The sequence below is a fragment of the Oryza sativa genome, chromosome 9, assembly GCF_034140825.1.
Source record: "Oryza sativa Japonica Group chromosome 9, ASM3414082v1".
NCBI lineage: Eukaryota > Viridiplantae > Streptophyta > Magnoliopsida > Poales > Poaceae > Oryza > Oryza sativa.
The window spans coordinates 24,307,080-24,317,944 of NC_089043.1; the positions used below are offsets into that span (position 1 = coordinate 24,307,080).

Genomic DNA, 10,865 nt, shown 5'->3' on the forward strand with positions numbered 1-10,865 from the left:
GTAGGGGTGTCCCGAGCGCTGAAGCCAGAGCCAGCGAACTCTCAAGGCAAAGCCAGCCACCCTGAGATCCGGAATGCCCAGTCCACCGAGATCCCTAGGACGACAAACCCTCGTCCAGGACACCCGTCACTGTCCCCCATTGGCCGAGTCCGTACCCATCCACAAGAAGGCGCGACGCTTCTTGTCAATGGCTTTGATAACCCAGCTTGGCAAGCCGATCGCCATAGAAACATGGACCGGAATGGAAGAGAGAACCAACTAGACTAGAACCGAGCGACCCGCCAGAGTGGTTAGACGGCCCTTCCAGGGGGGAGCCGATGGGACACTTTATCCACAAGCGGTTGCAGGGCCGCTTTTGGCAGCTTGCGAACTGACAGTGGAATGCCGAGGTAGGTGCAGGGGAACTCCGAGATCGAGCAAGGAAAAGAGGACTGAACCAGCTCCAGGTCAAGAACCGAGCAGCGGATCGGAGTAATCAAGCACTTGGTGAAGTTGGTCCGAAGCCCGGAAGCGGCACCGAAGACAGAGAGGATGCCTTGGATGAACTCAAGGTCTTGCCGAACGGGGGAAAGGAAGAGAACTAGATCATCGGCGTAGAGGGATGCACGATGTTGAATAGCACGATCATTGAGGGGAAGAAAACTACCCGAGTCAGAGGCTTTGCGGAGCATCGCATTGAGCACATCCATGACTAGAATGAAAAGCATGGGGGAAAGAGGATCTCCTTGGCGAAGACCTCTCCGATGGGGGAACCGTGGACCTGGCACCCCATTAACCAGCACCCGGGAAGAGGAGGCACTGAGAATGAGGGAGATCCAATCACGCCAACGTTGACTGAAGCCAAGCTGGGCTAGCACCTCAAGCAAGAAAGGCCAGCTGACCGTGTCAAAGGCCTTCACGATATCCACCTTGAGAAGAAGTCGGGGAACGCGTTTGGCGTGGAGCGCCCTTGCCGCAAGCTGGACATAGCGGAAGTTGTCATGGAGAGAGCGGCCCTTGATGAAAGCGTTCTGGTTAGGCGCCACAAACTCGTCCAGGCGAGGGGAGAGACGAGAGGCCAAGATCTTGGAGAACAGCTTCCCAAAGCTGTGAATAAGGCTAATCGGCCTGAAATCCTTAACGTCAACAGCCTCGTCCTTCTTCGGCAAGAGGGAGATTAGGGCGTCGTTGAGGGAAGCAAAACCTTGGCCGTTGGTCAGGAACAAGGAGTTAAGGGCCGCCAGAATTTCGACCTTGATCACTGGCCAGCAAGACTTGTAGAAACGGCCCGTAAAACCGTCAGGACCGGGCGCCTTATCAGAGGGCAAGGACTTGATCACCGCCCAGACCTCATCCTCTGTGAAGGGACAGTCCAGTCCCTCAAGCTGCGCAGGGCGGAGGCCAAGAGAGTGGAGGTCTAGGGCGAGTTCACGCTTGACGCTCGTCCCCAAGATGGCGCAAAAGTGAGAGGAGGCAAGCTCTTGCAGCGCATTATGGGAGATGGCAAGCTGGTCACCATCACGAAGGCGTGTGATGAAGTTCTTCTGCCTACGAGCTCTGGCGTGCATGTGGAAGAACTTGGTATTGGCATCACCCTCCTTAAGCCAGACCAAACGCGAACGCTGACGCGCGATAGTACGCTCAAGCGAGGCAAGACCAAGACACTTCAACTTTAAATCTCGCCGCAGCCAGGTCTCCAAGGGGGAAAGAGACCGACTCTCCTGCGCAACATCAAGCCGGAAGACAAGTTCCTTCGCCATCTGAAGCTGCAGACGAACACTGCCAATGTGACGGTCACTCCAGCTCTGTAAGCGCTTGGCTGTGGTAGAGAAGCACCAGGCAAGAGCGGCAAGAGGGGGTAGGTTGGCAGGGGGATGCCAGGCGTCCTGCACGACTTGAAGAAAGCCATCGAACTTGGGCCAAAAGGCCTCAAAACGAAAACGATGCGCTTTCGGGGAGGTGACGCAGGTATGAAGGAGAAGAGCACAGTGATCAGAGGCGATAGAAGAGGCCGCTTGGAGGAGGCAAGAGGGGAAAAGCTCCTCCCAATCCGCAGAGAAGAGGACGCGGTCGAGCTTAACAAGCGTGGGCGACTCGCGCTCATTGCTCCAAGTGAAGCGACGTCCGTGAAGCGGCAGCTCCCGGAGTTCCAACTCGTCGACGAGCCGACGAAAACAACCCATCATACGACGATTGAGATTAAGGTTGTTTTTATCCCGAGCTTCGAGAATGAGGTTGAAATCGCCTACGACGGCCCACGGCCCCGTGCGAGAGGAGTGCAGCGAACGAAGCTCATCTAAGAAACGAAGCTTGTCAGGCTCCTCCTGTGGCCCATAGACGATGGAGAGCCACCAGGGGGCGACATCAGAAGAGTGTCGAACCAACGCGGTGAGAGAGAAATCCGCAAGGTGAACATCTGAGACAGACCAGACAGTCGTCCGCCAGGCAAGCAACACCCCCCCACTCCGACCGACCGCAGGCAAGAAGGAATAATCAAAGTCGAGGCCTAGCATTTCCAGAATAGTACGAGAGGGGATTACATCCATAATAGTCTCCTGAAGACAGAGAATAGAGACATGCTCATCACGGACTACATCACGCACAGCATCCCAACGGGCGCGCGAGTTCAGACCTCGCACGTTCCACACCAAAACGTTCTCGTTGCATGATCCCATTGTGGGGGACCACACCGAGAGCAGAAGAGAAGAAACCGATCAGCCGCACACGACCAACGCCTCTGCAGCCTTGGCCGGGGGCAAGGAGCTGGAGAAGAGCGAGGAGAGCGTGATGATGTGCTCTTGGGAAAGTGGCTTGGAGAAGAGGGCGTTGTAAGCCGCGACCGCCTCGGCCGTGACCGGGCCCCTCTCCGGAACTAGGCCGAGCTTCCGCATCAGGTTGCGCTGGGCGCGCGACACTGCGTGGATCGACCCCTCAAGCGCCTCAAGTGCCATCTTAGCAGCGATACGCTCACTGCGCTTCGGCACAACCTCCACCACCTTGGCGGCGAGAGGCGGCAGCGGCAAAGGCGGCGGGAGGAGCGCAGGAGGGAGAGGCCTAGAGCAGCTGGTGAGGAAGGCGCGAAGAGCGGCGTTGTCTGCCACAGAAGATGGAAGCGAGTGCGCCAGCGGGCGGCCATCGAGGTCAAGGACAACCATCGGCACATCGTAGAGGACGCCGTCGGGCCCATCAACCACCAAAGTTGGAGCCTGCTGAGGAAGCGGCGACTCAGGCCTCAACCACTCCCCACCGGTAGGCTGTGTGCAGGCAGTCCTTGGCAGAGAAGTGCCGCATAGGGTGTTCACATATAAAGTTTTAGCATGTTAAATCGGGTATTATTTAGAGTGTCGCATAGGGTGTTCGGGCACTAATAAAAAAACTAATTACAAAATCCATCAGTAAACCACGAGATGAATTTATTAAGCCTAATTAATCCGTCGTTAGCAAATGTTTACTGTAGCACCACATTATCAAATCATGGAGCAATTAGGCTTAAAAGATTTATCTCGCAAATTGGTTGCAATCTGTGCAATTAGTTATTTTTTAAGCCTATATTTAATACTTTATGTAGGTGTTCAAACGTTCGATATGACATGTTGAAAAATTTTGTTGTGGGATCTTAAACAAGGCTATGAACAAAAAAACCGATGTGAGATAGTTGGCTGCATCAACCAAAAGGCTTTCTAGCTTGTGCACTCTGTTCATTCGTGTGTGTGTGTGTGATGCAAGTGAAAAATACGTGAGTGTTTGCGATAAACAATACACAAGAGAGGGAGTGATTCCAACAATCAATTCTATTAGCAAATAGATATATTCATTTTTAGCCTTTCTAATTGAGATTTGAATAATGGATTTGAGTATCTAAAAGTATTAAAAAAAAGTTAACTAGAAAATCATAAATATTGTCAAGAGCTACAGTTTTCATATAAACCTTATCATAATTCGAATTTGTATAAAAAAGTTAAGTTTATATCCCAAACCGACACGGATGCTTATTAAGACCCGACATTGATGACTTTTTCCATCAACAGGCTAGTCCATCCCACTCTAATCGACTTGAACCGACACTGATGATTAACCGATCAATGTCGGGTATTCTTATAAACTGGTATATTGGTTTGTATGTAGAATAACCAATATTGGTTTGTATATGACCCGACGCTGATGTCTTCTTATTAGTGTTAGGTGTTACCTCTGCGTAGTGCTAGAGTGTTAGGGCGGAAAACCATCATTAATGTTGGGTTTTATTGAACCGGCACTGATAATAGTGACACCGATATGCTATTATATACTCCCTTCGTTTTAAAATAGAGCAACTTTTAGCTATCAGGATTTGTCCCAAAATATATCAATTTCTCCACCAACATTCTCTTCCCAACCAATAACAACCCTCCATCATTCACTTTTTCCACATAACTCCACTACTCATCCAATCACAACTCTCCACCACTAACTTCTATCTACTTTTTTAATAACCGTGTCTAACACTAAAACTTCTTATATTCTGGACGGAGGGAGCAGTATTTATCAATACGCAGGTAAGCGCAAAAGGTCAGACCTAATCCCTAAAGAACTTAAGGTTAAGTTTGGTTCAAACTTTTGCTAGATACGTGATACGTCACTCAAGTAGGTATATACTCCACTAAAGAACTTCAAACATAATAATTGCTCTCCAAATCACAGTCAAACTAATTATCCCACAAAACAAAGTTAAACCTGCGCCTAACAAGTCGACGTGGGGCGACACGAGTGGGGCCCCGGGTCATCAAATGCAGGCATGCAGTAGACAGACACCTACGTGCCCTGTACACGTCCGTACATGAACATTTTGATGGAAAGATAACGACAGCGACAGGGTAATGCAGGTGGCACAAAGGAGTACAGCAACTCAAATTGGTCGCCAACTCTCACCATTTTTTCTGAATTCCAGGTGTTTCTGATCTCCTCTGTTCGTGATTCTGTCCGATTTTTCCATTTACATCCATACACATTCTCTGGCCTCCTTCTAGAAGACGATGTCGCTTTTATTATTTTTGGCTATTGCGTGGAGGGTTGGAACCTTCCACTTTCGTATATAGTAAAAAGAAAAAAAATATTAACTGCATACTTTTTTTAAAAAAAAAACCCAACCTAAAAATGTGACCCCTCCTAGTATAATTCAGAATCGTTGTACTGGGAGAGGATTGGCTTTTTTGGGACGGAGAGAGTAGTAAGTTGCTCATCTTCTAGTCTACGTCTCCGGATTAATATCTTCCCGATTCATAATGCGACGAAGGGTTTCACCGGCCGGAGCTCGCCGCCGTTGAGGAAGTCGGAGTACCACCGTGCCGAGCTCCTGACGTACCTCGTCCTCGCCGGCGCGGTGAAGTCGACGCAGCACAGGCCAAAGCGGTTGCCGTAGCCGGAGAGGAACTCGAACCCGTCGAGCAGTGACCACACGAAGTATCCCCGCGTGTTCGATCCGTTCCTGCATCGCGAACCAAGAAACTAAATTAACTAGAGTGTCTCTCTCTGAAGTTCCAAAGATTTCTAGACTGGACATTAATTTGACGTTATAGAAATTAGTTTATTTTTCTTCAAATTTAGCCATATTCGAAGAAGTTTAACTTAGAATAAAAACTGAAACACCTTACAATATGGAATGGAGAGTAACAAGCAGGGAGAGTGAGCACACCGTATGGACAGGTGCAGAACTTCCAGGTAGCTCTGCAAGAAATCCGATCTAAAGTCGTCGTCGTAGTCGATCTTGCCCGGGGTCTCCGGTGAATCTGCGTCGCCTGAGCCATCGAGAGGGAAAAAATAAAATCATATTCACATCACATTGATCAGATTTACATTACGTATGTTCAGAAATAGCTCGATAATTCAGACCTACCATTCTCGTGGATCATGACTGGGGGGTTGCCATACTTGAGCTTCAGGTGATGTAGCATCTTGCCAAGAGCCCAGGGATGAAGCTGATAGTGCTCCTGTAAAGGGAGGGAGCATTCAAGCAACTGTCAAGACTGAATTTCTGATGCATTGAAAAATTTTCTGAAACAACTCTGCTCCACTGCAGCATGATTATCTATATATTACCTTGTCGAATCCTCCTCCACCATTCTCTGCACCAGGTGAGCAGCAAGTCAGCTCGGTTTAATCTCATATATGGAACTCAAAAAACTAATGCAGTTGACTGTAGAAAAACATGGCAATGCAAGATTAATTTGCTTGGGAACATCTGGCCTGTGGTTGTTCAGAGATCCTTACCTTGAACACCTGCATCAACGTAGTAGTCCCTTAGTTTCTGGTCATGATTTGCGTCGCTGGATTGCACAAAGATAACGAAGTAATGGTTGATGCCGATGAAGTCGAACGATCCCCGTATTTTCTCCGAATCGGACGCCGTTATGGATGGCAACCGAGCGCCTACGCGGCTCCTCATTACCGGAGGGTAGTCTCCATGCACCAGAGGATTCATAAACCTGCATTATTTCAGAGGGGTACATTGTAAATTCAGGAGACTGACAAATAGCCAAACTGAATGTATTTTCGTATGAACATCGTTTTGAGTTTGAAAAATCTGAGTATGAACATCGTTTTGAGTTTGAGACAGTAGTATTCGACTACAATTTAAGTAGTTACTACCGCAATTTAAGTACTAACTAACCATCCAATATGGAATTCATTCATCCTGATTGCAGCAGCTGCATCTGCCACCGCGTCGGTGTAGGGCTCATACCACCAGCCCAGCAGAGTGATCCCTATCTGACCTCCTTGAATTGCCTGTTGCCAACTTTCCATGTCCAAATCCAATTTTCAGGGACCATTTTATCTTGGCACGTGAAAGAAACACAAATGCATAATGAAAAGTATTTTGTATAATGGTGAACAGTAGGAATTAGTTATGGAATTTAATATGACCTGATACTTCTGTCTGTAGATGGACACTGCCGAGGCATGAGCAAGCAGCAGGTGGTGAGCCACGATGTACGGCTCCGTCGAGGAGTCGCCGCCGGTGCAGTTGGTGCCGAAGGGGTAGGAGCACCGCCGCGGCGGCTGAACGCCGGCGTCGTAGCCGCCGATGGGCTCTATGTTCGGCTCATTCACTGTCACCCAGTGCTTCACCCTGTCACCGAAGTTCTTGAAGCAAACCTCGGCATAAGCCGTGTAATCTTCTCTGAAAATATATGGTAGATTACACCATGTCAGGCTGTCAGCATGATCCCCTCAAAGAGAAATTGCCTGAATTCTTCACCATTTCGATCACTTTGCATTGCGAAAAGCCGAAAATGTTCAGCTTGTCAGTTTGTCACACAGGATTTTGTGGATTTCTCAGGGTGCTTACATGAATCTGGGGCTGAGTATTCCACCGTACTCATCCTGAAGGGCCTGAGGGAGATCAAAGTGGTAGATGGTGACATGAGGTTGTATTCCTGCCAAAACATGGCAGAAGATGGGTCTTGATTGATCAAGATTTTGGTAATTAAGAATAGAGCTGCATGGATCATGTAATGTTTACCGTGCATTATCAATTCGTCTATCAGATTGTTGTAGTATTCCAAGCCCTTGGGGTTGATCTCTCCTCTTCCATCTAATCCAATTGAAGCTCCCTGTCAGAAATGTTCTGAAGATATTCAATACTACCTTATTTATGTGATTATGTCTACCTGGAATAAGACGAGGCCAAGCAATGGAGAATCTGTACGCATCCAGGCCCATGTCATACATAAGCTTTACATCCTCCTGAAATCATTGAAAAAAAAGGGTAGATTAAATTGATCTTCTTGTAATATATATTTGCGTCATATCTGAACTTATCACTGCAACAGTGCAGCACTGACCTTGTAATGGTGATATTGATCTGCTGAGACATCTGCAATGGCACCGCCAGGCGAGTACCCTGTCACCAACACTAATTTTTACTATTATATAATAAAAGTTTTATTAAACTCAACCAATTACATCAAGGTAGTACAATGTATTAAGAACTCTAATTTTAGCTTGTATGTTTGTGGAGTAATATATCACATGTTAATACATCTTCTTAATTTTTTTCATCATAACTATTTGAGCGACATACACACAATGAGATGACACACCTTGCCATCATCATGGACATATTCATTCTGGAACAATGCAACCATGCGTAAATAAAGAACATCTAGAAAAAAAATAAGTCATGAGGAGAATATATGATTCAAGTATCTGTTTGGACCTTGATGGGTGAAAGTATCCCAGATGCTAGGCTTCCTCCCATCCTCTGCAGCTGCCCCTTCCACCTACTCCAGGTGTTGTTATGTTACAAAGTTGCAGACAAATTCAGATCTTGAACAGCAAAGATCATGCCATACAAACAGGAAACGATACAGAAATTAAACAGAAATCCAAATCCGATGCAACAAATTCCTGCCAAATTTCAGGGATATCGTATCGACATATGCACTGTCTGCACAAATAATAACATAGTTCATCTGACAAAGTGAGGTGAAACTGGCTAATTAATCTAGGAGTACTTGGCACCTGGAAAGCGGAGGTGCCTGCGCCGAAGACGAAGCCCTCGGGGAAGTCATGCCGGGTGAGCGCGGAAGCGTCTCTCGCCGCGGCGGCGAGCAGGAGGAAGACGACGACGATGAAGGGCGAGGGCACGAGAGCTCGTGCCCCGGCCGCCATGGCTGCTGGCTCAGCTGCTGTGCCTAGTGCCTAATATAAAGATGGCGAGGTTTTGTCTTCTCCTCACTGTTTGATGCTGACTGGAGAGTGGAAGGAGAGACAAGTGGCACTGAAGTCGACGCTTCTTTTTTTTTTCTTTTGGGATTTTTGTGTCCCTGTGGGGTGGGCCGTGGGCCTACGAACTCGGGCTATTTTGCCCGGCCCAATGGAAGATGGGGACAGGCCCAATGATGGCTGTGTTCGGAAGACAGTGTTACTAACCGGAAGCACGGAAAACTGAGCGGTCCATTAGCGCGTGATTAATTAAGGACGTGATTACACAGCTAGTGGTAGCTGGTTTGTCTAAACTAGCTACCACTCCATACGTAAGAGACACTATCCACCTATACTTTAAATACAATTTTCTCTTAAACTACTTATCCGATCTACGATCCGATTACACCGTTGTGTTCGTAACAATTAAATCTTAATAACAAGATCCCACATGATTATATTTTGATGAAAAATTATAAATTACTTTTATAATATATCTAAATTACTTTTAGATTTCACTAAATTACTTCTTAGACATATGAAAGTAAATTCAATAAAGCCTAAAAGTAGTTTACATATATTATAGAAATAACTTATAATAAAAGGAAAGTAACTTTAATGAATGTCCTTTTTCATTGGGCGTGACTACACAGCTAAAAATGAAAGGAAAAAACAATCGATGATTTTATAGATAGTTACTTTTGAACAATGCAAAAGTTATTTCCAATTAACATTGAAGTTACTTTTAAAAACTGTTAAACTTACGTGTGTTGATATGTGCCGATTAAATTTTATTTCTAGATAAATTCATATTTTTATCCCTACAACGAATTTACTTCTAATGTCGTGACAAAGTTACTTCCGTTTTGTTTTAAGGTACTTTTATAATATATGTAAATTACTTTTAGACTATATTGAATTTCCTTTTATACGTCTAAGAAGTAATTTAGTCAAATCTAAAAGTAACTTTTATATATATATATATATATATGATAAAAGTAACTTTCACATGTAATAAAAGTAATTTACAAATATAAATTTTTTTTCATCGTAATATAATCATGTAAGATCTTATTGTGAAGATTTAATTGTAACGAACACAATGTTGTAATCGGATTGTAGATCGGATAAGTAATTTGAGAGAAAAAATTATAAGAAAGGGAAAAAACATGCATGTGTAATGAAAACAGGCATGCATATGTACTGGCTTCTCCACTCCACTGTTCACACGGTTGGGTCTCGCGTTAAGACTATCGCGAGAGGCCTCGCTAGATAGACCTTTTTTTGCAAAAGTGGATCAATATGACTTTTTTAAGTAATTTCTGTATAGAAACTTTTTATAAAAAATACACTGTTTAGTAGTTTAGTAGTTTAAAAAACGTGTGTACGGAAAATAAAGAAGTTGCAAACCAGGGGCAACGAACACAGCTGGCATGGTTTACCACCTGGTTACTAACCATGACTATCTCTCATGGATCACAACCTGAGTGATACTGACCGCGACTGAGTTCTTTTCTTTGCTTTCTAAACTTGCCTCTTTCATTTTTCAGTACATACTTTTTAAATTACTAAACGGATAAAAAAATATATATATACAAAAAATTATATTAATCTATTTTCAAGTTTTTTTTCTAATACTTAATTAATTATATATTAATAAATGACCACATTTTTTTTCCGGGAAGTAGAGTTCGAGAAGCTTCTGGTAACAGTTGTTTCTTTAGGAAGCTTTAGTTTCTCAGACAATATAGATTCTTACCTAGATTTTAAGAATATGTAGCTATAAAATACAGAAAATGACCATCTAGTTGTTTATCAAAATCTTAAAAATTTCTCTAGTAGAGCCTCAGCTTCTCAGAATCAAGTCGTAAAAAAATAAATAATAATTATGTAGATTTCTCCGGAGTCACAATGTGATGTCGGATTTCTTCGGCCGGAGCTTTGCCGCCGAGGAGGAAGCCATAGTACCAGCACATCGAGCTCATGACGTACTTCGTTCTCGCTGGCGCGGTGAAGTCGGCGCTACACGGGCCGTATCGCATGTACACCGTAGCCGGAGAGCAACTCGAACTCGTCGAGCAGCGACCACACAAAGTACCCCGCGTTCGATCCGCTCCTGCACCCGTCGGTCGCCGGCGAACCGAGAAACTAATTAAGCATACTCTAGCTGAAGTCCAAATGTATGGAATATATATTGCAATATA

At 45.2% G+C, this 10,865-nt stretch overlaps 1 protein-coding gene across 3 annotated transcripts; it reads right to left on the minus strand.

Annotated features, from left to right (window-relative positions):
* Window positions 1-4,654: 4,654 nt before the first annotated feature.
* LOC4347546 (beta-glucosidase 32-like) lies at window positions 4,655-8,671 on the minus strand. Of its 3 annotated transcripts, none has more exons than NR_186544.1 (13): window positions 8,479-8,671; window positions 8,174-8,237; window positions 7,800-7,858; window positions 7,626-7,701; window positions 7,478-7,549; window positions 7,304-7,391; window positions 6,880-7,135; window positions 6,626-6,751; window positions 6,226-6,440; window positions 6,055-6,080; window positions 5,852-5,945; window positions 5,651-5,753; window positions 4,655-5,443 (listed from the first exon to the last, which is right to left on the minus strand). NR_186544.1 is itself a non-coding variant. In NM_001422810.1 (13 exons), exons 1-13 carry the CDS (start codon window positions 8,626-8,628, stop codon window positions 5,236-5,238), a joined length of 1,527 nt encoding a protein of 508 aa, NP_001409739.1. In that variant the 5' UTR covers window positions 8,629-8,671; the 3' UTR covers window positions 4,655-5,235. The 3 variants fall into 3 exon arrangements, 2 of the variants coding, with proteins under 2 accessions (NP_001409739.1, XP_066159982.1); NM_001422810.1 differs by having other exon boundaries at window positions 6,626-6,741; XM_066303885.1 differs by having other exon boundaries at window positions 4,843-5,443; window positions 6,626-6,741; window positions 8,174-8,283.
* Window positions 8,672-10,865: the final 2,194 nt, after the last annotated feature.

Excerpts from the sequence above, each read along its gene's own strand:
- LOC4347546 (NM_001422810.1), bottom strand. The coding sequence starts at position 8,628 with ATGGCGGCCGGGGCACGAGCTCTCGTGCCCTCGCCCTTCATCGTCGTC. Across the intron at positions 8,238-8,478 it reads CAGGCACCTCCGCTTTCCAG|GTGGAAGGGGCAGCTGCAGA; the intron begins GTGCCAAGTACT and ends CACCTGGAGTAG. Across the intron at positions 5,444-5,650 it reads GTTCTGCACCTGTCCATACG|GAACGGATCGAACACGCGGG; the intron begins GTGTGCTCACTC and ends TTCGCGATGCAG.